Here is a 27816-nt window from a genome sequence, read left to right as displayed (position 1 = left end):
GGAGGAGGTAGGGCGGCGCGCCGCGCCTCTCCATGCCGCTGCCGCCCCGTAGCGCTCTGCCCGCCTCGCTGCTGCGCCGCCTGCTCCGCCTCGCCTGCCCGCCCGCCGCCCCGCTCCGCTCCCGGCCCGCCCCGGCCGCGACCCCCATGGACGGTCCGCAAGCCGAGGCGCTACTCGCGCCCCTGCGGCAGGCGGTGCGGCACCAGGTAACCCGCCTCGGCCCGGCTCGGGGGGTTGTCCCGCTGAGGGGGGGGGGACGCTCGCTGAAGGGACGGGGACACCCGCCGGGGAGGAGCCGCCGAGGAGGGGTCCCGGCTGAGGGACGAGGGTCTCGCTGAGGGGGTCGGGTGTGTGACAGGCCCGCGGCGGCCGGGTCTGTGGGGAAGTGTCGTGTGTCCGTCCCCCTGCTTCACCCGCTTCACCCCGAGGCCTGCCGGCTTGTGGGGGGTGCGCTCCGGGAGGGTTCCCTCCTTCCCCCCCCTCCCCCCCTTCGACCTGCGGAGTGAATGCAGTGTTTCTCCTCAGCTCTCCTTGAGACCCTCCAGTTCCATGCGCCGGGGCACTGCGGTGCCCTGCGGGCTTCAGCGGTCACCCCACGCCGGAGGGTCCCCCGTGGGTTTGCCCCGGCGGCTTCTGGCCAGCCGCGGTTCCCTCGGGTGCGGGGTCCGCAGGTGTTCCCCCTCGGGTGGGCCTTGTCCGGGCCGGCGGGGAGGCCGTGGGTGGCCCCTCCGCGGGTTTCCCGTGGGCTGCCCGTTCCCCTCCCCGTGGTCCCCGTGTGTGTTCCAGCTGTGTGGCACAACTGGGTCTGGGTGTCAGCCCACCTGCCTTCCCCCTCCAGGGCTTCACGAGTCTCCTGTGCCCGGGCTCGGCTTGACTTTGTCGTGCTCTGAGGGCCCCACAGTTCGTTCTCCACCTTTTCTTTATAAAACACCCTGCATAGGTTTCTTCGTCCCACAGGGTCATATGATGACTTCCCTTTAGAGCCGAGTTTGTGTTGGTTCTTGGAGGTAAAAGGTATTCTTTGGAGTTGCATATTTGTCCGATGCAGTCAGGGATATTAATTCATTTGCACGTTTTCTATTTCATCATCCTTATTTGTCAAGATATGTCGCTGCCTCTGATTAGCTGGGGGCGCATCGCATTCTCTTTCCATCTCCCTCACAGGTGAAGCTAGTGTCTTTAGCTTCCTTCTTACCTGAGAAAGATTTGCTTGTCTTTTTATTTCCTAAGTGAATCACGATCTCCTTGCTGTGTGTGCTAATGGCAGCAGAGGCTGCTTACAGCACATGGAAATTCTCCTCCCTCCCTGCTTCAGCAGCATGACCTATGTCTGTGGGTTCCCCACATCCTCCTCTAAGTGGATGAATCTGTAGTCTTCTGCTTAGCTGCACACATAGCTACATGCACGTCCCGTGTATTTGTAGATTTGTGTATGTGTTTTCCCATTAAATGACTGGATTTATAGCCCTCTAATTATACCAGCACCAGCACTTCAATGAGTTTTTATTATGAATCATTGTACAGCATAATGCCTTGGCAAGAGGGCTCCTTGTAAATAAAATTATGATCTCTAGAACTAGCCAATTTATTTTAAAATCCTGTATCTTGGGTACTGTCATTTGCCTTTAAAGTATCAATGCACCCCTTCTTCCTGGCTGCCTGTGGGTTTGGGACAGGAGTGTGGGGTGCCAGGGGAAGGTTTGTGGGTGAATTTGTGTAGCTGGGACCATGGATATTGTGTCGTACAACTGTCAGTAGTAATTCACTGAGATCTTTGCACAAGAGGAAAGGGAGGGAGTAAAGAAGATTGGGGTGGTTGATACCTTATGATGCAGGGGACCCTGTCTGTCAGCTTGTGGAGAAGCGGTTTAATTAAACCTAAGGGACTCAACCTATGGAGAGGAAATTGAGCAGCGTATCTTCCTGCAGCAGTGCCTGATGCAATAAGCTGCCGTGATCCAGGGGTGGATCCCTCTCTGCTTTACTGGTCTATGGGACAAAGGCGCAGCAAAATTTGCCACATCGAGTGCTGCTGTGCACTCCTCTGGGTTGGGCTCAAGATTGTAGCTTTAATTAGATTGAGTCCTGTCAGCAAACATAATTATTTGCTTCAGTTGTGTTCTGTTTCGTTTGTTGGTTTTTTTTTTTTCCCTCCCTGCGTATGTCTGAGTACTCTGTTACTTATAGATCAGGACAAAGAGTTGCTGTATGCTGCTTTTAGATGCATGAGCAGGGTGATAGCTCTGTTGAGTCAGCAATAGCTGCTTTGCTGCTGCCGTGATGTTTTTCCACTGCTGACCCCCTAGCTCAACAAAGACAATTTGGACTTACTACTTTAAAAGAAAAAAAAAAAAAAAACACAGATCCCTCCCTCTGCCACGTTACCCAGGAATGGCAGTTGAAGTCCTCAGCCCTAGAATGAAACTTTCACGTTTTGGTATAACTAGTTAACAGGAAGGAAACAGCAGATTTGTTTTGTTCTTGTAGCTGATGGGGTTAGGGAGCCTGACAGGATTCTTATTTTTCTTTCTTTTCTTTGTGTGTGTGTGTCTGTTTTAATGCAGTCTTTTGAGTCTTCCTCCCTTTATTAATAAAATTAGCCTTTGAAACCCTTAGTCTCTGAAGCACTTCTAGCTTTTCTAATCTGATTACTGAATGGCAATCTGTGTATTCTCTTCTCTTTCGTTTCTCAGTTGCCTGCAACATTAATGTCAGAAAAGCTCAGAATTTATGAAGAAGCTGGTATTGTGGAAATGTTGTAATCTCTTTGAATTGTTTTTTTTTTTTTTTCTTTTTATTTAATGGATAAGTGCAAGATGCAAGAAAAGTGCTGAACTTGGAGCATCCCGTTCTTAGAACGTCCCACATGAGAAGGCATTGACATCTCTGTGCTTTTTCCTCCTGGGTCACCTCATTTGTCCTTCCCAGTAATTCGAAATAGACCTTGGTTTTGGCTGAAGAAGAATGGACTGTTTAATTAATTTATCTCAAAGAGCAAGCTGGGCATGACTACTGAGGATCATGTTCAGAAAAGCATGCAGTTGAGTATTTAGGGGTTGAGCAGTTCCCTGGGATGAAAGGGGAGGATCGTCTCCACAGGGCAAAGAAACCTTTGTGGAACTGTAACAAGGTGATGGTGGTTTGACCTCAGTGTAAGCTCGTTGCAGGGTTTTACTGCTCTTGCGTATTTAGGCATTAGTTTTTTTAACTTTTTTTTTGTTTGTTTTTTACTCCATTCTTTTCCAAAGTTACTGGACAAGTTTTAAAAACAGTAACAATTTTTACAGATGATGCAATGCCTTCTTTGCTTAGACATTAGGCTAGAAATGTCTGTCTTCCATGAGACCTTCTTCTAAAAATTTGTGTACTTACTGGACAGTTTTGAACATATATGACAGAGGAAAAGAGGTCTAAAATGGTCATAAATTTTGAAGAAAAGGGAAGGGGTAGAAGGAAGAGAAGCTTTATTACCGTGAAAGAAAGCACAAAGCCTGTGTTAACCATCTGAGAATCCACTTAGTGCATCCTCAAAGACACAAAACTAGGGTTTGTGGAAATCTGCTGTGAAGTGGTACATACAGGAGTATATTTGCACACAGAGATTTAATAACAGGTCCGGGATTTAACAGTATTGTGGGGGGGTTGAATTTCTCTAATGATGTCTGGTTGTGCTAACTCTCAAATGTGTAAGTGTTTCTCACTTCTCCCAGTTGAAGCAGCCTCGAGACCTGCATGGAGAACGGGAAGGCAGGACAAACCTCTCCTTTTGGATTGCCGGGGGAGCTGAAAGAAGGAGAGTTTGCGTCTATGGCATTCAAAGAAAGAACTACATCTTGTGTTTTGTCTCCTTTTTTTAGGGAGAACTGGTAAGGAAACTGAAGGAAGAGAAAGCTTCTCAAATAGATATAGACAAAGCTGTAGCAGAGCTCAAAGCTCGGAAGAGGGTCCTAGAAGCGAAGGTGAGTCTGGAAATGAAATTTGAGTTCCAGAGTTTTGTCTGAAAAACTTCCCTTCTGAAATACTTTGCAGGTTTCCAACTAGTGGCAGTTTCATTCTTTATCTGTTACGCTGATATCTGTTAGCGTTAAATCGGAGCGTGTGAACGAATAAATACGAGTTCGGGTTGTTCATAGTCAAAGCTGAAATTCAGTGTATATGTTGCTAATCTTCATTTACTGTATGTATCTTTTTTATGCACTGTGAAAGGACATGCTGTCCACTGTAGTGAGTTTCATCTTCAGATTCTTTGTGCAGCATTTAAATTCCCAAACTGGCATAGAACGTGTTTCTTTAGAAACCGTTTTATTTGCTACAGTTTAAACAAAGTTTTTGGAGGCATTTCAAATAGCCTTTACTCAGCCTTAGAGAGGGATGTATTGAAATTGTCCCCCCTTTTTTAAATGCAATTGTGCTCTGAAAAGTTTTTCTGCAAATGAAATAAAGGAACTTCAAGTTTGTTTTGTCTCTAGATCAATAAACAAGTAAAAATATACTTCCTTATCCTACAAGTCTCCCTCCCCTTCTCTGACTGAAACAACAAAAAGAAACTCCTGAAGCTTAAAAACAGTCAGGAATGCATATTCACCCAGGAAACTGCAAGGTTCTTTCTAATTTGTATTTAATATAAAAATGCTTGTAGTTGTGCTTTGGCGGTACTCTTAAAAATAAATGAATAAACAAATAAATACACCACTGCTTGCAACTAACTTACTGTGAGAATGTCAGTATACCTGAATTTAAACCAGTTGACCCTATTTGTCCTACAGAGTCATGTGAGGCAAATAGTTAACGCTCTCTGTCAGGCCTGACGTTATGGCTGCCTGTTTGCATATATTAAACCCAAGTAAAAAGATGTCATTTTTACTTAGTATTCAGGATAGAACTGTGCTTCGAAACCATTGCATTAAACCTGTATTGATAGCTAGGTCGTCCTGGAGTAAATAGTTTCTAAATGTTTTCCCAATTCTGTTTCCCAGCCCTCAGAAGCTTGACGTAGAGAGATGTAGAATGGCAGGTTAGGAGTCTTGGTATCCCTGTGAGCCCCACCTTTCTGTTGGAAGAGAGCCTGTAGGATGCAGTGTCGAGGCGTGCTTGCCAGTTACACAATTTGTGTGGGCTGTATCCCTCTCAGTGCAAGAATGACCTTGCAAACACAGCATCTGCCCTTGCGAGTGCAGCACTCCAATATAGTCTTTCTCTCTTGAAGGCAGCAGTGTGAATGCTCGTTAGCTTTAGCAGCTGCTGGTACAGTTTTCAAGCCCTGTGATTCCTACTTAAAGATAGCAGAGTGGCTCTGAATTTGAAGCTTTGAACAGGGCACAGCAGTTGAGTGTTTAAAATTCCTTGGCTTTATGTCCTCAAACCATATCTTAAGTCAGTAGATGATTCTGCTCCTGTGCAGGGTCTTTCTTCCCCTTGAAGGCTAACTCAGACACTTTTCTGCCTTCTATTTATGAATATATTTATGTTTATGAATATGTGCTGGGTGGAGGAGACTGTTTCTTTGACTTCTGCACCAGTTCATAAATGATTCTCTTTAGACAGTAGAAGAGGATCTCTACAGAATTCTGTACCTACTCCAGTTACTCCTGTGCTGTTAGCTGTTTCTCCCTGCCAGTTCAGAATTGGGCTGTGTCACTGCTGCTGTCCTCCTGTCCATCTCTGGGCAAAAGCCTTTCTCTTAAGAAACCCTGATCATTGTGAAATGTAATTCTGTATTTTTAAGCAGAGTATGCCAAATGGATTCCCTTTCCACGCTTTAAAACTACTGTTCTGGTGCCTGCTCTCGTGCGTGCTCTCTGTCTGTCTTTGACTCTTTTTGTCTCTCATGCAAAGTTACTCCTTGGCTTATGCTAGTTCATGGGAGCAGGAGAGGTACAGTGCTTTTAAAATTAGACCACGTTGGTTTGTCTTTATAGATGCTCAAAAGAGAAAAGTTTGAAATTAGTGGTCATACAATACTTCTTGTTACCAAAAGGCTGTTCAAAATTATAGTGTCAGCCACTTGGCAGGATCTGAATTAATGTATTGAACTTCTTGGCTTAACTCTGCTTTAATTATCAAAACGTCTTTGTTGAAGAAAATGTGTCAAGTCTGTTGACTACACTAATGGAGTTGGTTGCAAAAATCATAAGTTTTCAGATAAAATAGTGAGTCTGCTGTAAAACATTTTCACAGAATCTAGTTGGGGCATTTAGGCACTTTTAATTAAATTTTCTGTGTGCATGAGGCTATATTTGTGAAAGTCTACATTTTGCAAATAGATATTCTTTGCACAACTAGCTAAATCACACCTTTGGCAGAGCACAAGAGTGGCGATGTTCATGACCTTCAGGGTAAAAATTCTTTCATGTGAGGAACGTTTCATTGAAAGCTTCACATATACCAAGAGTTAGATGTTTGTAGCTTGAGCTAGTCACTTTAAGCTCTTTTTACAGTTGGGAGAGGGGGAAAAAGGTCAGAAGAATTGCTTTAGAAATTGCCATTTCTCTCCACTGATTGAGCTAGTTATCCTCAGCTTCCTTTACAGACTTAGTTGTCTGAAAGTTCGGGCAGATGAGTCTACTTCAAGTGTGTAAAATGTTGCATTCAGACAATGATGTTTGTTATTTAGTGCTTGAATCTCAGTGTGACCATTCCTCTTTGGAAAATGAGCATGTTGGCAGGATAACTTTGCTTCAAAATGTTCTTTACAGACTTTTGACTCAGTGTTGAATGGAGAGGATTTGTCCTCCTGCCAGAAACTGGAGTTATTAACTGTTTTCGGTTTGCTTGGATTACAGGAGCTGGCCTTACAGCCCAAAGATGACATTGTGGACAGAGTTAAAATGGAAGACACCCTGAAAAGGAGGTTTTTCTATGATCAAGCCTTTTCTATTTATGGAGGTACAGATTTGAAGAAATTTACATTTTAATCCCTTGAGGCTAATGTTGTGGCCTTTCTAGCTGTGTGAAATGCTGTACTCTTGTGATGCTGTATTAATGCAACAACATATTTTTTTCTAAAGTTGGCTTTAAACTGTCCTGCTTGAGTCTGTAAGCTTTTCAAAAGTTTCCCCCTTCCTAAAGTCTTTGGGTGGGGAGGTGGTTCAAAATTTGTCTTTTGTTTTCTGAATGCAAATGAGTCACTTTAGGATGCAAGTTCTGAGCATTACATTGTAGAAGGTCATTTCTTTGCAGAGGGGTGGGATATTTTGGCGCTTAAGGAGGTGATCAGCTTATTTCTTCGTAACCATTCATCTCTGTCTGAGCTTTCCTTGACAAGATAATGCTCAAAACTACTGTGAACTTTAGAACCTGTTACCTTAATGAACTTTGTCAATGAACTTCATTGAACAGGTGAACAAATGTGGCTGTTTAACCTCTTCAGATGGCTGATTTGAGGCAGCTTGGGGTGGTTGGGGGCAGCACAGTGCCTGTATAATTACTGCTTTTTCACCTAAAATACTAAAAAAATACTCTGAGTATTTTCATGGATTCTTCTTTCTTTTGTTCATCTTTGTGCTTAAACTAGTGATTGGCAGATATGCTTTATTGCTGACAATAGCATATTATTTTGGCACGTGCATTATCACTTCGTCTCTATTCAGATATCTCCTTCAGATAGCTTGCTCCCACAAAACTCTCCACAGAATATAATTCATTGGTGGAGGGAGCGTGGCTTTAACAGTTGTTGGTTGCAGGTATTTATCAGTTTTAGCTTCTACCTGGTGCCCCAGTGTGCTCTGCAACTGAACTGTATTGGTTAATGCATAGAGTAGTGTCTATCTAGGTGCTTCATGGAGTTTACTTTCAACCTTTATGTCATGGGTCTTTATGTAAAAAGCTCTCCACAGTGTGACACATTCTATATTCTGTTTAGCACAGAGAAGCTGATGTTTCATGCTCAGAAAATGACCTCAGGCTTAAACCAACTGATGGAAACGCTGAGAAGGGAGGACCTTTCCTTCAAACAATGCAGGTTCATACAGTCTCACACCTACCATGTTTTTTACCTTTTTCTCTTTGCAGGTGTCAGTGGTCTGTATGACTTTGGGCCTGTTGGGTGTGCTTTGAAGAACAACATCATCCAGGCATGGAGACAGCACTTTATTCAGGAAGAGCAAATCCTGGAGATTGACTGTACCATGCTCACACCAGAGCCGGTTCTGAAGTAAATATGGGTCTTTTTCAGCATGTGGTTTCTGGTCGTAGTTGCTTTTTACAGTCTTTTGTAAAATTACCCACAGGGATCTTGAGACTGGGTCACCCAGTTTCATACCCCATTGCATTACAAAGTAATTAGATATCAATGCACAGGTCAGTGCGAGAAGCTGTTATTCCATAAATCGGGGAGAGCAGTGGGACTCATGTCTGAGAGTCTGATGTCTTAATGTCTCCTAGAAGTCCCCTTAGGTAAGAAATTGCCCTTTTTCTAAAAGATCAAGATGACAAGAAAAAGGATTAGGTGACTTGCCTAAATCTGGGACACCCGGGTCATAGTTTAGGACAGTAGCCAGGCTGCTTGACCATCGTTCCCGTCTCTGTGGAGGGATAGCAATAGGCAATGTGTTAATTGAGCTCTGAGTGCAAATGATGCTTCAGTAGCCCTGGGGATTGAAGCTCTCTCTTTATCCACAGACCAGGTAGAGGGATAATCTTCCAGGGTGAGAGCATAGTTCAGATTCTGGACTCTTTCGCCTCCATGTATCTCTGCTAAGACTACCCACAGGTTTGCTAAATATGTAGGAGCTTTTGGAATGAGAGTCTGAACTGCGTTACTTAGTATGGGTCGCAGCATAAGGGACAGAAGCTTTCATGGATCACTGGTATAAAATAGTCGGAATCTGTCCACCTGAACTACTGGTTACTCCTCACTTCTGCATCTGTGTCTTGCTTCGATCACGATGTAGTTCCTGAAGGCACTAAGTATCATCTTAGTGACACGTTTTAAGATTTAGATGTATTGATACTTTCTCACAAATCAGATTTTCTGTGGGATGCTACTGCTTAATGTGAATCTATAATCTGAAGCAAGAGTGAGCCTGCAGTTTGGGTGCACAGTTTGAAGGACTTCTCTTCGATAATGGTCTGTCCACTGGGATCACACAATGTCCAAGGTTGTCCAGTGGCAGCTTTCATGTTCCTTTTTTGTATCATCTCTTCTAGGACTTCTGGCCATGTAGATAAGTTTGCTGACTTCATGGTGAAAGATGTGAAAAATGGAGAATGTTTTCGTGCCGATCATCTCTTAAAAGGTTTGGTTTTGTTCCAAGGCTAGGTGGGCCTGGGGATTTCTTGCAGTGGTACAAACATGGGAAGAGTTTCTTCCTCAAGGAAGGCAAATTGGTGTAGCCAATCTTTCATAGTTGTGTTTGTAGTTCATTAATCATACCATACCAAAGATCCCGTAAGCTCTCAGTTCCACCCAGATGTCGTGTTAGCGTCTTAAATGAGGTACAGGATCTCTAATGAAAACATAGTTGGATCCCTTTTTATAAAATCCTGTGTCGTCAGACCATAAAAGATTATTGTGTTGTCTAAGCTGAGGACTCCCTATATATCGAGGTTCCTGTTCTCTACTGTGTTTTGGTCTTAGTTTTCTTGAGTTTCAGTTGCTTTTTGTTCAGAACTGACAAACGATTTAATGATGGTGTAAGGGGACAGAGCATGCTTTCCCTATGCAAAGGTCAATTACACAGCAGCTGCTGGCTTTCGTATATCTTAGAACTCAGCTATCTTTTGGGAATGCTAAGTAGACTTCAGGCATTTCTTAGGTTTGCAAAGTTTTCACACTTCTTTCTGGTTATTAATTAACATTTCTTCAAAAACCAAACAAAAATTCACATGAAGCAATCTTAGAAATAAGAAACCTATCTGAAAACTTTTTCATATACAGCTCCATTGTAGAGGGAAGGATTGTTCCACTCGTGGTTTAAATGGGTTGTGCTCTCTAGTTTTCTAGCCTTCTCCTTGGAAGTTAAGTATGTAGAACAATCTATGTTGGCATTAAAGCTGTTTTTGTAGTATTCAGTTAGAATTTTTGTTTTATGAAGAAAAAACCACAAAATAAGCCTATCTAACATCTCCCCACTTGAACAGCATCATAAACAAGAGCGTCCCTGTCTTCTGCAGCCCATCACTGCTGAACAGTAACCTGCTGTTCCTGCCACTAAAAAGTCAGATTGCCTTTTTTCAAGTGAGAGTGGGAAGTCTTGGCATCGCTGTCTGCCTTTGTATCTCATGGAGGATGTTGTGCTTTAAAGTGGAATGCAGTCTAACCTTACTGTACCAAGTCAGTACGTGCCTCTGAGTGCATTTGGATAAAATTAGCCTTGCTGGCTTGGGATCAGACGTTGCTTTTAATTTCCAGCCTGTATAGAAATAAAATAAGGAGAAAGAGACTACAAAGCCATTGCTTGGGTTTAGAGGAATAAGTATTGGAAAGAAACTAGATAAGGACCTGCTGTTTTCTCTGTGGCACACAGGAGTGCAGCGAACTGGTGCAGCTCCTCAGCATTGCCCTGATGATATGATGACATCAGTGGAATTACTCTGATAGACACTAGCAGAACAACTGATGGACATATATTTATGCTTATGCTGGAGGATCCTCCTGATTTGTCTAGCTTTAGATTGGGGTCGGTGATGGGGTTGCCGTATAAACTCATTACATACTTTTCTTGCTTACAGCTCACCTGCAAAAGCTTATGTCTGACAAGAAGTGCACAGCAGAAAAAAAGGCAGAAATGGAAAACGTTCTAACACAGGCAGGTGTCTGCATGGGGATGGGAATGTGTCAGAGATGTGTATGTCACAGAGGAAGTGTGATGCCTCAAGTCCAGAGGCAATGCCCCTTCTGTGTCTCTAAAGATGCTCAGAAATCTTTACCTCAGAAATAATTGTAGGCTGTACACACTCCTAAACACTGAAAACTTACTGGTTAACAAATACGGTAAACCTGCTGATTAATTGCATCACCCTTCTGCAGTTTTGGGGAGTTATTGCTATTATATTAGTCTCGTGAATGTTGGATTGGTAGGGCTGAAGCTCTGTCCTTGGAGCTGGTCTGCTCTGTTCCGCTTCACACCCTGGCAAAAAGCCTTTTTCTTCTGAATCCCCCCTTTACCTTTGTAAATCCCTCACAGTGGGATTATGATACAAAGGAGCAGAGATGGCTGAGAAGTTTTGTCAGGGTTTTTATGAATCACCTTAGCACTGAATTGGGATATTTTAAAGTTGTCTCTGCTTTGAAGCACTTGAGATTTGTTCCTTTGTCTCTGGCATCCCGCACAGATTTTTCCTGTGTTTACTGTGAGAATAGTTGGTGCTCCAGGCTGACATTCCTGAGCAGCTGTACAGACAGTGCCTTTATTTTTTTGTTTTTCTTGCTTTGTTTTTAATGTGTTTTTCTCATGACTTCTAGGATAAATGCTTCCAAACCATGCATAGAATGAATATTTCCTTCCAGAAAGAGCAACTTTTCTTTTCAGTGTATCGCATCACTGAGCAGCTGTCATTAGGTTTTCCACACTACAACACTGAACTTTGACCGTACTTTAGGGGAATCCCTCTATGAATAAACTCTTTTTTTTGTCTCCTGTCTTGAGTTTTCTCTCATATATGAAGGGTCATGACAATTAATGCTAGAAGCAGCTTATTTGATTTTAAAATAGAGCATTAATCATTGCTGTACTGTTCAGTATAGATCCTTTATTGTACTTAAGTCTAGAAGCTACATTTAAATGTACATATGCAAAAGGCTATTACATAAATGCACAACACAATGCCAGAAATTGAGACTTTTTTTGTGATCAGGTTGCAGTTAGATCTGTGGTTCTACTACTGCTTGATTCCCATCTTCCAGAGAAAGGGGGAAGATTATCCCACTTGTGATAGCGTCCAGTCATTACCCAGTTGTTTTCAGAGCAAATGGAAAATCTTTCACCTAGAATCCCTGTGCTGCAGATTTGCTCTATTTAACTAACATGCAGAACCCGTCTAAAAGGGAACATCTATTGCATAGCTGAAATATTGTGTCTCATGCAGCAGAAGAAAGAGAAATGAATGCAGGCAAAGCACTGCAGAAATTTTAGCTTTCTCCTCACTGCTGTATTTCTTTTCCTTCCCAACACGCTGCTCCCCATGTTTTAGCTGAAACTGTTCAAAAGAAGCTACTGGTGGGTGGTGGTGCAGTCCCAATGACTCTTCTTCTTTACACCCACTCTTATCTAGACTTCAGACTTTATGTGGTGTGACTGAGTCGTGGACCTATATTATGAAAACGGGTTTGTAGATGTGCAGTGTATTCTTCGATCATCGGTTCAAACTTAAGCTTGCTTGAAAATTTAGATTAAAAGGGAATATTTTGGGCAGGCAATTCAGAGCTGTGGATCATGCTCAGTAAAACATGAAGAGGATATAATTCATTCCTGTTATCTTGTTTAGTAATTAAAATTCTCCTGTGTTTTGATATTAGTTGGACAATTATGGCCAGCAAGAACTTGCAGATCTCTTTGTGAACTACAATGTGAAATCACCTATCACTGGGAATGACCTGTCCCCTCCTGTTTCTTTCAATCTGATGTTCAAGACCTCCATTGGGCCTGGAGGAAACATGCCTGGGTAGGTACTAATCTCATTCTGCTCGCACTCTCCCTTCTTCATAGATCACTTGGAATAAAAATGAAGTTTCAACGGGATTGAAATATGCAAATATTCTTCTTGAGTAGCCTTCCCCTGCCTTTCAGTCCCAATCCTCTCTGGCAGCTTAGCATTTCTTGTACTCTTGGTGAAAGGTAGGAGAAACAAGGAGCTGTTGCAGAATCACAAAAATCCTTGAAGCAGCCAGATTGTACATGTCACAGCAATGCCCTTACTGGTTGGAGTTATTTCCATAAAGCCAGTTAATGTTGTGTTCCCAATTGTCAGCGACTTCATGGCTATAGAGAACCTGCTTCAGCATACCTGTTTCAGGATGAAGTTGCTTAGCAGGGTGACCCAGTGGTAGCATCATTTACTACATGTTTGTAGTTAGTGTGTGAAGGCTGTTGTCTTGAGTTGGGGTCTCTGAAACTAAAACTGAAACCCCCATTGAAGAGTGGAGAATATGATTTTTGCGTGTCCTCTGGGATGGCATCAGATATACATGTCATATGTGTTCTCCAGAGTAGTACGTTAAATATCTGTGTTGGTGGATTCTCTGTGGAAGTCTCAAATCACTGTAGGGGTTGTAGGGGCCTTACACTAAAGTCACATCACAGTTCACGTAACAGCAGAGGTGTAGTTATGGTTTGCCTGCAAAATCCACATTTGTAAGCAGCCTGGTACAGCTCAGGCCTACATAGGAAGGGCAAGGAGGGTACGTTCCCTCTGACCTCTGCGTTGTAACTGGCCACTGTATTTCATTCAGACACCTTTTTCCAGTCTATGCTCCCATCTCAAAAGCAGCCAAGACATCCAGTTTACTTTTGGGAGTAACTGTGGAGTGCTGTGTTTGAGCTGCAGCTGATGTTTGTTTCTTTTTTCCCCTTGGCCTATTGCTTCGTTGTTTTGCGTCTGAAGTTAAAAGGCTCAAGAGAAAAAGTACCACCTTTAAGTCTTGTAGTAACTGTGTTTTTCTTTTCTCACTGCTTTCCCCACCCTTTTATCTTCCTGATTTTTTTTTTTTTTTTTTTTTTTTTTCCTCTCCCCCATCTCCTTTCAGCTATCTGAGGCCAGAAACTGCACAGGGAATATTCCTCAACTTCAAACGTCTTCTGGAGTTTAACCAAGGCAAACTGCCTTTTGCTGCTGCCCAGATTGGAAATTCCTTCAGAAATGAAATCTCACCCCGCTCCGGCCTTATCAGAGTGAGGTACTGCAAATTTCCTCTTTCAACAGAAGGGTGCCTGGGAGCAGGTAGCACCTCCCTTTTGTTCCAGTGTTTGTACATGATTGTTTCATATTAGTGCTTTCTTCCAGAGGACTCCTGATAACGTGCCTAGTGAGTCTCAGGGTTCGAGGGCAAAGACCTCATTTAGTTAAGGTGTTAACTACAGAATTGTATCTAAACCTGGCTGGTGAGAAGTAGGGTCTCTGAAATAGCCGTTGTGTTAGAAACACCTAGCTTAAACTCAGCTTTACTAAGAAAATTCAGCTTCCATTATAATCTAAACAAATCATATTAAAGGAAGCTGCGTTTTCTACTTGACATACAGCTTTGCTTGTGTAATTACGTTCATGCGATTTACTTTAAAACTGAAACCTGGAATCCAAAAGCAATTGACCTTGCTGCAGCATTTCCTTGTCTCAGGAAACTTGCAGATTCTGCGGTTCTGCAGCTTACTATGGAGTGGAAGTTGGGAGATAACCTGACTCAGGACATGTGCTTGTGTCCCAAGATCAGTCAGGCAGGAAAGCTCAGGGTTATTGAGAATTACTTTCAAAGCTTTCTGTCTCAGGATAAAAGTGATTAAGGATAATCATTAAGGATAATATCTGTATATCAGCTGAACTATTCTGAATAGAAGTCTCTTCTGTCTAATTTGGAACAAGAGCTGCCATGCACAGTCAGTGTGGTTCTGTTGTACACACAGGCAGTATGTGTAAGCTTGGTAATTGATTAATGTGGTGCAATAAATGTCACTGAGAGGCAGTGGCATCGTTAGCACTAAGGGAACTCTTTGGAATTTTCTTAGTCCTCCTGTTCCCTTTTGCACATCTGGAAATGAGAACTTTTCTCATTGAAATGCATTTTCAGTTACGTATAAATTATACGCTTGTGGCACATTTATTGGAGATGGTGTTATTATGCTATCATAGTAAATTACATCCTGATGCCTGTGATTTAAAGTTAATGATTACCTAAAGTTTTTTTAACAGTTCTTGATAATAAGCTAATTCAATGTAAAGTGTTTTCAAGCAAGAAGGCTAAAAATCAATGGATGAGTATAGATGTATTAGAGACAAGTTCTTAAAAAAGAACGTACACCGTTGCTAAATCTAGCAATACTTATCTTCAAGAAATTATCACCTCAACTGGCTATTTTGGGCACTTCTAATATGAATCAAGGCAACTGAGTTAATCAGTGGATTAGTCTTCACAGACCCTATATGGAAACGTATACTTCTAATATGGGCATCACAGCAGTCTGGAAAAACTCCAGAGAACTTCCGGAAGTGTTTCCAAAGGTGATATTCTCTGCTTTGAATCACAGTGGTGATGACCAAGGCCTGGAAATCTCTAGATAAATTTGTAGAAAGTTTTATGAGGAATTTGAAGATGAAACTAAATCCATTGTCGAGACTGGTTTATGTTCCAGTCCATACATTGTCTTGGTTCTGGGTTTGCATATGTTTTTAAACTACTGACTTGCTTGTGAGAGGCTAAAGTGGCTGTGGTTATCACATGAAATACTTAATACACGTGGTTGTTCGTGTTTCCATTAGGGAATTCACCATGGCAGAAATTGAGCACTTTGTGGATCCCAGTGAGAAAAATCACCCCAAGTTTCACAACGTGGCAGATCTCAACATCCTCCTGTACTCTTCGAAGGCCCAGGTCAGCGGGCAGTCCGCCCATGTAATGCGGCTGGGAGATGCTGTCCAACAGGTAATGTTCCTCTTGCAAGCGCATAGAGATTCCCCCCAAAATCCCAGATAAAAACCCACCAAAAAACTGTCCCCGCCAACCCAAACACCACCACCCCCGCCCAAAACAAAACAAAACAAAAACAACAACAAAGAAGAACACACACCACCATTGTATTTGTATTGCAGCTGTGAACTGTAGGGTACAGCTGTTGTGGGGTCCTGAGCCATAACTGTTGTAATACCAGTGACTGCACTGTTGGATATAGCAGGGTATTTTCAAGTAGATGCTCTTCAGAGACAGTTAGTGATGAGTCCTAGAGTAAAAACTTACTATTTTGTTCAGATGAAGATACTGCCAGTGGCAGTAGATGAATTTCAAAAGATGTAATAGTTTCAGGGGAGACATAGTACTTTATCACAGGCAGCTGCACAAAGTTCTGTCTGTAACGTGTCAAGTTGTCTGCAGAAGTACAGAAAATCATTACTTTGCTTCCTTAGGAATTAATGTTTCTGTGTTTCTTTTTCTTCCCACTTTTTCCTTTCCAGGGTGTGATCAATAACTCCGTTCTCGGTTACTTCATTGGCAGAATCTACCTCTTCCTTACAAAGGTCGGTGTATCCCCAGAGAAGTTGCGCTTCCGACAACATATGGAGAATGAGATGGCTCATTATGCCTGTGACTGCTGGGATGCAGAGTCCAAAACATCGTATGTAAGTGGCAAAGTGAAACAGCAAGTGGTGTTCCCTATCAGATCTGTTGATAGTGCGGGAAGGGGCTCTGTTTTATTTCTTAGTTTTCACAACTAAGGCCGCGAGTCTGATGTTCCTGTCCAGCCCCTCATTGGTATGCACACACTTAGTGCAGTTGATGTGTTCTGAATCCAGAACTAAGGAACAGATCAGCTCCCTGCAGTGGGCTTGCACGAAGGTTATGAACTGTTCGCTTTTGTTTGTAGGTTCATGCTTCAGACTCCTGTGATGGAGTCTCAAGTTGCCTGTGGACATTGTGCTGGTTGGATTTCATCTGGAATTAAAGGAAAGGTCCAGGTGCTTTCCAAAGACTCTAACCCCTGTAACAGCAGTGGGGAAGGATTTGTTTTGGTGGAGGTGTTATTCCTGAGCAGATTCCTTCCTGCTAGAATGCTTGCTCTTCTTTTTCCACTTCCAGGCTGTGAGAAAGGAGAGTTCACTCCTGCCAGTTCAGACAGCTGGTGCTGGGAGAAAATTTTTCCAAGGATTTTTTATCTTCCTGCTGAGTCACTGAGAGCTTTTCAGTTCAGGCCTTGTTGGATGCTTTTGTTTTTCTCTTATATTGTTGGCTGGGTTTTGAAAAACGTGTTATTTTTCTTTCAGGTAAACCAGCAGTGGGTAGTTAGTGGCAAGACTCTTAGACTTATTTTAGATTCTCTTGGAGAGCTTTTGGCCTCTTTCAGTCTCAGCCAAGTGTGTCACTTGGAATAACAGTTTCAAAAGAAATGTATTAGAAGGCATAGTAACCACATTGTATTGATTATGAAGTTATTCCCCTCTTTAAGGGTACAGAATCTACTTTATAAGTTGAACCTGAGTTTAAAAACAAAAGAAAAGAAAACGTTATTGCATTATTTTTTCCCTCATGTGTAATGAAGCACATGTTCTGCTGCCTCGTTAGCCTTTCCAAGGAGTCTAGGGTGTATGCAGATTCTGGAAAATATCTAGAGAACTCTGTGTGGTCTAGTTTCAATAAAGGATCAAGAGATTGAAGGGATTTTGCTGAGGTCTGTGGGGTTAGCTTGTGACATTGCAGTGACACTTATGTGAGTAGACCCCATCCACCTTCCTGACCAGTTTGATAGCCAAACTGGTAGCATGCTCAGCCCAAAGGTGTCCACACAGGGAATGAGATTTCAGATGGTTCAGTCAGCCTCATTTATGGGCAGGGACAACGTCCTACAACCTAGGGCTGAGGAGGTTGTGTGTGGCTGGTGGTTTTTGTCCATGTGGGGTTTGTTTGGTTTTAGGTTTGGGTTTTTTTTTGGTTTGGTTCATTTGTTGTTTTTTTTTTTCTCTCTCTCTTTTCTTTTAAGGAGCTGAAACAGGCTTATCACTAGTGAACTTTCATTAAAGCTAGTTAGAGCAATAGCAGCCAGTAAAATTCCACCAGACTTAAGATGAGAAAAAATATTCCTGCAGCTCGGATGAGTGATTTGTCTTCATATAGAAAAGACCTGTAGAAATGATTGAAGGAATGGCTTCCTCTGAATGTAGATAGCTGACTTCCCTAAGTTCACAACCTCTCTTCCCAGCTAGCCCAAAACAGGCTGGACGTGTGTGGGTCACACCATGTAAATAAGATTAATAAACTTTGCAAGCCTTGTCATGGATCAGGACAACGGTCACGGAGCAGTATGTCCAACAGCCTAACCCAGAGGTGAAGACAGCAATCCCAGCGGCATGACAAAATTGCCTTGTGAGCTAGACTCGCACTTTGGTTTGTCACTTAACTCTGACCGGAAATGTTTATACCAACTTGCAGTATTCGGTAGTAAGAAGTTAACTGCTCTGAATAGCTTAAAATACATTCTGTGAAGTTATTATATAAACTATATTTTGTGTTTTCTGAGAAGTAGCTGTAGTACCCTAATGGTTTAATTTGTATAAAAATTCCCCAAGATGTTCTGGAACACTGAATTTTCAAGCACAGGGATTTCTTCTGTTCACATACCTTTCCTGACACCTTACAATATCACTGCAAACTGAAAAACCACACAGCGTCTGTCTGCCTGTGGGTCCATGCTGATGTGACAGAGTGAATGGAAAGCAGCTGATGTGTCTTTTCTTATGTGGATTGTCTTTTAGAAAGTCCAGGTGGTGGATATATTTGCTGCAATTGTTGGAAGGCTTCATGAATTCCGTGTGCGTGAATGGCGTTTTGAGATTCCTCCTTGCCATACATGCTGAAATGTTGAAAGAAGTGCTTCTCTTGCATTTGATCTTTGTCTCACTAGCTCGTAAGCCAGGCTTTTGGCCATTCTGATGTGGCTGGTTGCCTGCTGTCTATTCCATGCTTTTGGAGCAGTAAAGCCCTGAAAGCATGATGTTTTCCAGTGCCTGTAGCCTGTGAGTGATATGACTGTGCCTCTGGCCCCAAGCTATTGGCACAGTGCTGTGTTGTGCCAAGCCATGTAGAAAACCTGGCCCGGAACGCAGGCACTGGTTAGATAACTGATCATTTCCTCTGGAAACAAATGGAATCATTCAAATGAAGGAGCAACTAGTGAGGGAGTGCTGCTTATTGTAACACAGCTAATTATGTAGAAAAAACAGTCATGGGAGCAGGGAGGGCTTAAGGGCGAATAAACATATTTGATGGTTAAGTGGACAAAAAAGCGAGTTGGTGAAAGCTTCCACTTTTGTTTTTTCAGGGTTGGATTGAGATCGTTGGCTGTGCTGATCGTTCCTGCTATGACCTCTCCTGCCATGCTCGTGCCACCAAAGTTCCTCTTATAGCTGAGAAGCCTCTCAAAGAACCTATATCCTTTCAGAGTAAACCAGATTCTCTTGAAGTGAAAAGTGATTTGACAGTGAGATGTCTTGGAAAGCTGTGCAGCTCTGTTAAAGTTGCATCTGTAAATTTAACAGGGAAACGTAGAGCTACAGACCAGCATGACTGTGGGAAGTAACCTGCCAAGAATTGAGCATGTGGGTGACTTTACTCAGGTGGGCAAAGGGGATTTACTGTTGTGCTTGGTTTTTTTCTAGCTTAATGCTAGGCTCTGTTTTGACTGTGAGGCATGGTTTAAATGTGAATATGGGGTTCTCTCCCAGGTTACTCCATGTCATTCCATGGTTCTGCTGCTAGCTGTACTTGTTTAAAAAAAAAAAAAAAGTTGTATTCTTTCAAAATTTGATCTTCTGCCCTTCAGTATTTTTGTATTTTTTTATTGTTCCTTCCCTCTCTTGGAGGGATGTTCCTTAATCCAGTAGCAGAGGAGATTTCTTTGTGTTGTGTAGCGATCAGCTTTGACATAGCAAAAGAACCAGGCCCTGCTTTCTGTTATCTCAAATTCCTTAACTGCCTCATACAGAACAGTCAACATTGTTCAGTTTGAGGCAAATAAGGGAGCCATTGGCAAAGCTTATAAGAAGGATGCAAAGGTGGTGATGGAATACCTTTCCATGTGTGATGAGTGCTACATCACTGAGATGGAGCAGCTGCTCAACGAGAAAGGGTGAGCTGGCTGTGTGTGAGTGGTGCCCTTCTCTGACACCTCTGATGACGGTTCCCAAAGTGCTGTTGGGTTAATTTGAGCCACCTGAAACCAGCTTCATCGTGAGAGTAGGCGGAGTGGATCATCTGAAATATTTAGCACTTAAAATGGGGAGAGAAACTATTGCAGAATATGGTGATATGTACACACTTTGAAACTAGAAAAAAGTGAACTTAGTTCATCCAGACTCCCACATCTGTTGAATGGATGAGTTGTAAGCAGTATCCCGGGTTTGAATCGATAGCGGACTGCAAATCATGGCTGTGTTTAAACTCGGCATCCAGTTGTAGCTGCATTCAGAGCAAAGCCTTTATAAACTTCAGTCCGTTTGATGTTGGGTTCAAATGCAGGTGATTAGCACACGCTTTTTTCTTAAAACATGTTGGGTTTTGTATTAAGCCAATCTGAATGCTTCAGCAGGGAGTATACCATTGCTGAGTACATGTTGACTGTGTTAGTATGTTAGACCTGCCTTTCATATGACCATGTTTGTATAAATCCATGATGCGAAGCCCTCAGGTTTACAGCAGCAGTCTTCTGTTAGGATGCATAATAATAAAGGCATTTGCTCCCTGCAAGTGGAATAGGTCGATAGCCTAAATTCTCCTTGGCAAGGAGTGCGTGCTAGTTGCAAGTTAGCAAGGAGCAAGAGAAAGTATTTAGAAGATTGTAATACCAAAAGCTTCAGAAACAAGTAATAAAATAACTATGCTGTATCTTCCCCTTTGTTTGGTATCTGTGAAAATGCATGGTACCTTCTGACACAACTCAGTTTTCATGAGGAGTCCATGCGCTCGACAATATGCAGTATGGTCTGCAGCAAGTGCCTGTTTTGTGTTGCTCCCTTTTTTTCTTTTGATGTATATGCTTTATCCTGAGATTCTTCCATTTCCTAATTGAGTTTGCTTCAGGCTGTTAACCACAACTGAGTTCACTGTGATTATGAAGGTGGTTGCTTTTAATGTAGGTGTAGCAATTTTATTAACGTAAATTTCTCTTTATGGGTATGCCACATGTTTCTTTGATCTCTGGGATTTGCCGTGGCTTCTATCGTCCCACTCTTCAAGTCAACCAACTGATGCAATTAAGGAAATATAACTTGTTTATTTATTGCTGTAGCTTTTAAGTGACTTCTTTTTCCTTTGCAGGGAATTCACTGTTGAAACTGAAGGGAAAACTTTTAAAATAACAAAGGACATGGTTACTGTGAAGAGATTTCAGAAAACATTACATGGTAAATTTGTATCTTTGTTGTTTGATCATCAAAAATAAGAGGCAGATCAGGATATACTTTGAATTTGAATTTTATTAGTTGCATTGTCCTGTTAGTATTGTACAGTGGCACAGGAAAAATGCCAAATGTCATTTCCTTGAAAAGTATTGGAAAGCTTTCACACAACAGTGGGATTTCAGTGACCATTGATGCAGGCCTGTCTGCCTGCTGCTCACCTGGTCTGTTCAGTAACCCATTTAATAGACTTTGGGTGGCGTATTATCTTCATGCTGCTTCAGCTGTGTATTTGAGGATTTGTAAGGTCCCACGTGGTGCTAAGAACCAGCTGCTGTAGTGAGGGAGGAACAGGGGAAGGTGCAGCAACTCTGGGAGCTTTCATCTTCAAGTCCATGGCAGTGCAGCAGATGGGTTGTGGCAGTCTGCTGGGCAGATGCTATGGGCTCATCTCTGTGCTCAGAGCTCCTGTTGTCGCTCCACGGCCTAGAGTCGAGTCTTCCGGCATCTGCCAGCTTGCCAGGCTGCTGTGCTGACCAGAGTCTTTAAGCTGACAAGTGCAGTCAGTTTCTCTGGTACTCGCTAATCATATCAGCTTTGGTCAGCAACTGCATCTCCACAGAGCTTTTGCCCTGATGTGGGGAATGGGGCTGGAAAATAACTTTCCAAAATGCGTGGATTTAGTTCCTCAAAGAAGTAGTCTTTCCAGCCAGCTCTTAAGCGCCTCACCTAAGGTTGTTTGGGAAGTCTTTGACAGAGCTGGAGACTGAGGTAGATTTTTCCCCAGTTCATGCTGTAACTAGTGGATCATCCTGCCCTAGGTTGGAAACATGATAAAATGCTCATAGGCAGGAGTAGAGCAAGGTGTAGCATGTGCAGAATATATTTGTTCTTGCAGCTGCTGAGCCTTCAAGTTGTCCGTATGTCTTTCACTCAGCATGTGCTGCTGGTGTGCCAGGCTTTGCTTTCTCAAAACTTCAAAGAAGGAATCAGTTGTAACTGTTAGTGATTGTAGTATTGCTGGGGGTCAGCAAGTAGAACCCCAGTTGCTGGTTTTCCTTTAAATTTGTACGTTTGACTGTCTGCAAGTAGGAGGCAAAGCTTATGGTTTCCCTCTCTCTTGTCTTGAAAACTGGTTGTTCAATGCACAAATAAAACAAAACCATCCTTTTGCAAGGTAAAGTCCCATGCCAGTTTAGGTGCTTAATTAAGGGACGTAATTTAGGCACATGGAGTGGGAGGCAAATCTGGATGCAGTGCTGGAGAGCTGGATTCCACGCAGCTGATGCCTATAATTGTTGTTTCTTCTCCAGTTGCTATCTGGGCTTTTTCTAAAAAGCTGCACTGTCTGAGCAGGGCAGATGCCCACTGAGCTCCTTTCATACAAACCGGGTAGAAAGAGGAAAAAGCCTCTTAGACAGACGTGTAGCGAGGATTGGAGAGACTGACGGGTGTATAATAACGTAGCACATCACGCCTTCTGAGAATGTTTGCAAACATCAGCTGGTTGATCCTCTTTCTTTCATGCTTTCATGATACGTTGCTTGGGGAAGGAGAATAGGGAGGGGTAGCAGCATTGAAGCAGGCAGCTGGACGACTCAAGAATATGGAGGGGGTCTTTGCTGGAAATTGAGTTGGATCTGAAGCTCCATGTTTCTCTGCTCAGACTGCTGGATGCTGAGGCTGTACGTTAAACCAGAGTGGGCCAGGGATTGAGCATTACCCTGCCATCATCCAGGCTGTTTAATTGTTAGCTTATTCCCTGGTACAGTTTTGGTCCATGCCAAGTAGCATTCTCCCAGACAATGCCTGGACATAGTTTGTGGCTTGGTGTGGAGTAGGGACTGTTCCCAGTGAACAGTCTGGATGAAGCTTTGCTCTTATGAAGTGGAAGAGGGTTTATCTGCGTGGATACAAGTTGTGCTGGGCTGTTTGCTCTCAGGGCCAGAGAAGGGGCCCTGACTTGTTATTTACAACCTAAATACATTCTGTATGTGGACTAGGTCCAAATCTCTGCTTCAGGTATTTGTATTTAGAGCAGAAATGTTTAACCTTTTGTTTCCATGTGCTCAGCTACATGTAACCAGAACTTCTGAGCAGAAAGGCAGCTTAAGGAAACATCTTTTTTTTGGTGTATAAATTCTTCTTTAATGATGACGTGGGTTCTTTTGTATTCCAGTGGAAGAAATCATCCCAAATGTAATTGAACCCTCATTTGGTATTGGGAGAATCATGTACACAGTGTTTGAACACACATTCCGCATCCGGGAAGGAGACGAGCAGAGAACGGTGAGCTTTCCTGTGGCTGGGCCTCAGCTTGAAACCAGCTGCAAGCGTTTGCCTTTCTCTAATATCCAGGGGAAGGACTAAAATAAGACTGCACAGTACACAGTAGAGATGGGAAAACCCAGGTGGGCTTTTGAATTGCTGTTTTTGCCAGCGTACGTGTCGTTTGTACATGCGCACTGAGAGCATTCTGGGGCTGTGTGTACATGAGGCTCTTGCTGTATTACTGCCAAGGGGGTGAGAAATTCCTCCTTCTGGATTCACACTTGGCAATGTCCCATCACTCAGAGAAAGGCGTCTCTTCAGTGTTTTATTTCCTCTCTCTTTGCTGCTTTTCCTGGAATCATAGTTCTGTGCAGTAAGATGGACAATAGAGTAACTGTGTCCTCAGTCCCCCATGAAATTGAGCCTTCTTTGATTCTGGGCATCCCTAAAATCTTGGCCTGAAACTTTGCTGTAGCAGGGGCCAGAGGGAAGTGTATGTTACAGACCGCCAGCCTGTTCCAACCAGTGCCCAAACTGTGATGCTCTGCACTATTGCTGGTGGCCTGTGGGAAGCTGGCTGTAAACTTGATGCTGGTTCCCTTTCATTGTTTCTGACTGCTAGACTGTGTTTATAGAAAAGAAAAATAACAGCACTCCTTAGTGTCTCTGGTTGCCACAGGATGTGCTACAGTTATGAGTGGGGAGAGCAGGATTCGGGAGCCCAGAGTTAGGACACTGTTGACTTACAATCACAAACTGCTCATGAAGTCTAAAATATTGAACTTGTCTTCTTTCTAGTACCCATTTACTTTCTGTGTAGCCTGGGGTGTTCTGTATAGTGGTATGTCTCAGTTGCATTACTTCTATACCCTTACAGGCCTTGCTGGTTGCCAGGAAAGATATTTTTTTTTCCCCCCTTTTTGCACATTTTCTGAGAGTTTCTGTGGAGGCTTCCGAAAACCTTTGAGCTGCATATGCTCCATGTGTGTGGAGTTTCTGTGGGAATCAAACAGGGAGTGAAATGATTCTGAGAACTCTTCCCTTTAGACTGCGCATAAGACTAAATCTCCTGGAAAGACCCCTCTACCCTTCATTTTTCTGTAATTCAGATGAGGTTCACTTCCTTCAGGGAGGGCTCTGGTAGACCTCTTTTGGTGGGAGGTAATGTTTAGCTCTCAGGAGGGAGGGGGGAGTGCAGGGCAGCTGGAGAAAATCAATCTTCCTTCAGTGGTGTGAGGTCTTGCTGCTGAAACCCTGAATGCTAACGGCTTACAGAAGGCCAACTACTCCCCTGGAGCAGTCACCCTGCCTCCAACCTCAGTCAGAGCTTATTCTCACCTCCCAAGAATCTGGCCTAACCGTTAAACTTGTCTTTATTTGTGCTTTTTCTTTTTTCCTTAGTTCTTCAGCTTCCCAGCTGTTGTAGCACCATTCAAGTGCTCCGTTCTTCCTCTAAGCCAGAACCAGGAATTCATGCCTTTTGTCAAGGAATTATGTAAGTGTATTAAGCACTGAGGGGATGTGCACTGGGAAGAGGGGTTTCTTTCTCAGAGCTATAGGGAGAAAACGGCGTTGGGATCACGTGGCACTCACGTGCACAGGGAGAGCCATCGAACTAAAACAGCTGAGTTGGGTGGTATCAGTCAGCTTTGGGTATCTATCAAACCCTTCAGTCTAGCCTCGAAAAACCCAGCTCCCTGCCCTTCCCTATGTCGGTTTGCAATGTAAAAGATGTTTCTTTTTTTTCCTTACTTCTTGGGAGAAGCTGTCAGAAGCAATGTTTCATTTACTATTTTTTTTTTAATTAATTTCTTTTCTTGGCCCTTGTTGGCCAGTTAATTTACTGAATCAGTCCCAGAGCTGCTGACCCTCCAAACATTCTGTCAAAATGAACACTGGTACCATCTAAAAAGTGAGTACTTAAAGGATAAGAACATAGGCTACGTGTCAGACAGTGTCTTTTGCTGTTGGCAGCAGTTCTGCTTGGGACTTCGCCTCCCCATGCTGGACATGCCCCTGCACACATGTAAGGCTGGCATGTTTTTGAGTTAAAGCAGAATTCTGGGACCGTAATGACCAGTTGAAGATGTCGGTGACTTTGCTCTTTGGGTGAGAGTCGAGTGATGCAATGTGGAGAGCTGTGAGCATAGCTGTGTACCTGTGGGGCAGGTTTGAGCTTGTAGTCTTGGCAGGGACTGGGACCTGGGATATTCTGTCAAAGTAAAAATGAGGGTCTGTGGTGCTGCTTGAAACCAGGACGCATGGTCCCTCGCTTCAGGTGGTGCCATGAGGATGTGGGAGGCCACTGCTAGGATCATGTTGCCTGCTGAGTATGCAAGGAGTCCTGGTGATCCCCCCCCTTCTCTGCTTCTTGCAGCTGAAGCACTCACCAGGAACGGCATCTCTCACAAGGTGGATGATTCCTCTGGATCCATCGGCCGGCGCTATGCCAGGACTGACGAGATTGGCGTGGCCTTCGGGATCACGATCGACTTTGACACCGTTAACCGGACGCCTCACACCGCCACCCTGAGAGACCGTGACTCGATGCGCCAGATCCGAGCCGAGGTAAAGGGCAGGCAGATGGGTTTGGCTGCTGACTGAGCCAAGTGTGTTTCTTATGGGCTGCGGGAGTGCATCAGCTGCTGTTTCTGATCCAGCAATGACTGTGGGAGCTGCCTCCAGCTCTCGTAGGCAATTTAGCTGTTCTGAGAAATCCCCAGGGAAGAGATACTGGTCAAACAGAAGATGCCCTCCCCGCAGCTAAAGTGAGGAGAGGCTTTTGTTTTTCTAGGATGCAGAGGTGTTGATCTTACTTGAAAGCCATGCCTTGTGCTGATTGCGCTGCTCTTTAGAGTGCTTCTTTTCCAGTGAAGGCTGCTGAGTAAATACATTGGCTGGGTTGTGTCTGGCTTTCAAAGGGAGGACTCCTCTGAATCCACAGGCACCAAAAGGCAGAAGGTCTTTGCCTTCCACAGGCTGGCTGGCAGTGCACAGCACAGCCGTCACTCCTTAAAGCTTGCTTCTTGCCGGTGTTGCCTCTGCAGGATCAGAGAAGCTGGTGAACCATTGCCCAGAAGCCACACCTGTTCTAAGCATGCTCTGCTAGTACAGCCATAATACAGAGACTGGAATAGCAAACTTCCCTGTGGAGGTCTTACTGCCTGCGAGCAAAACCTGCTCAGAGATGTGGCGGGCAGTCTTGGCACTTCTGTCGTGCCCTTTCCTCCTTGGCCCCCACCGGGAACACGGTTTGGCCCCTGTAGGAGGCGACGTTAGGGCTGATCTGCAAGGCTGAGTTGTTCTAGCTCCCCTACATACAAAAGCACCTGTACTGCCTGGGGCTACGGAGCTGGCTGTGGGTTTGGTTCCGGGTAACAGGCAGTGCCAGCTCCGCAGGGCACCCATCTGTCTCTATCACCTGGATGACCTCTCACTGCTGAGCAGCAGAGACGAGACTTTGTTTTCCTTCTATTTCTGCAAATTTTCTAGTTTCTGTAGCTGATCCTTTGCACCGTGACAGTGTGCCATGAGGAGCAAAGGAAAGGCAACCGGCACCTTCTTTTGTGCTGGTCTTACAGTAAATAGGGCCTGGCTAAATCCTGGCTTAGACCATCTTTTGGATGCGTGTATTGTTTTCTTTCCTTTCCAAAACTGCAACATAACACTTCCAGGGATGAACCTTACTGTGGTCCACCACAGTGACAGTTGCATTTCCCTCATGGGTCACCCTGAATAACTGAGCAGTCTTTCCTGAAATGACCCAGACTGTGATTTAAGATGTCCTCCTAGTTAATGTTTTTTCTCCTCAAAAATGACCTTGCAGGAGAGTATCTTGCCTCTGTTCTGTTGCTGATGTAAAAGTTACCCATGTTCCCCCAAATACCCAACAGAGCAACTTGATTCTGATGCTTTCATGTTTCATATGTCTTTGTGACTTTGCCTGCAGATCTCTGAACTCCCTGCTGTCATTCGTGACCTGGCGAACGGTTATCTAACTTGGGCTGACGTTGAGGCAAAGTATCCACAATTTGAGGGACAAGAGACTGGCAAAAAGGACACAATAGAGGAATAAAGAAAAGGACCTGAAGTAAAATCCCATCAAATGTCCACTTTTTACTGTTCATGTTAATATGAAATAAACTTATCGTGTATTATTCAAAGCTGCATTGTTTGTGCACACAGGGACTATTTGTTTTTTTTTTTTTTTTTTTCCTTTCCTCAATTGCTGCCCGAATTTAACTTTAAAAACTGAAATAACTGCAGTCCAAGTTAAAGGTGTTATGAATAAAAACGCCATTCTATATGCCTGCTTCTCTGTGTTCATGCAGCCTTGTACTTTCTTCAGAAATGGCTTTTTTGTTGTCTTTTATTTTTGTTGGTCTTTTTATTCCCTCCTGCTTATGGCTGTGGGAGTTAGAGGTTTATTACAAGAAGGCGCAGGGATCATACACCATTTCATCTGGACTCACATCACCTCCGACTCTTGTGCAAGACAGTCCTAGTTGCTTGGCC

General features: G+C 43.5%; 1 protein-coding gene across 1 annotated transcript; it reads left to right on the top strand.

The window, feature by feature from the left end:
• On the top strand, positions 1 to 27607 carry GARS1 (glycyl-tRNA synthetase 1). Its single transcript, XM_082479105.1, has 17 exons — positions 1 to 206; positions 3858 to 3959; positions 6783 to 6885; positions 8011 to 8152; positions 9148 to 9236; positions 10672 to 10748; positions 12458 to 12603; positions 13685 to 13834; positions 15409 to 15571; positions 16099 to 16263; positions 18957 to 19065; positions 19619 to 19763; positions 20951 to 21036; positions 23210 to 23319; positions 24703 to 24796; positions 25679 to 25869; positions 27251 to 27607. The coding sequence occupies exons 1-17, from the start codon at positions 33 to 35 to the stop codon at positions 27374 to 27376; spliced, it is 2172 nt and encodes a 723-aa protein (XP_082335231.1). The 5' UTR covers positions 1 to 32; the 3' UTR covers positions 27377 to 27607.
• The last annotated feature ends 209 nt before the right edge of the window (positions 27608 to 27816 follow it).

This window comes from Vanellus vanellus (genome assembly GCF_965231255.1).
Source record: "Vanellus vanellus genome assembly, chromosome: 2".
Taxonomy (NCBI): domain Eukaryota; kingdom Metazoa; phylum Chordata; class Aves; order Charadriiformes; family Charadriidae; genus Vanellus; species Vanellus vanellus.
Note: the sequence above shows the minus strand (reverse complement) of the source record. Positions and strands in the feature narration are given on the sequence as shown.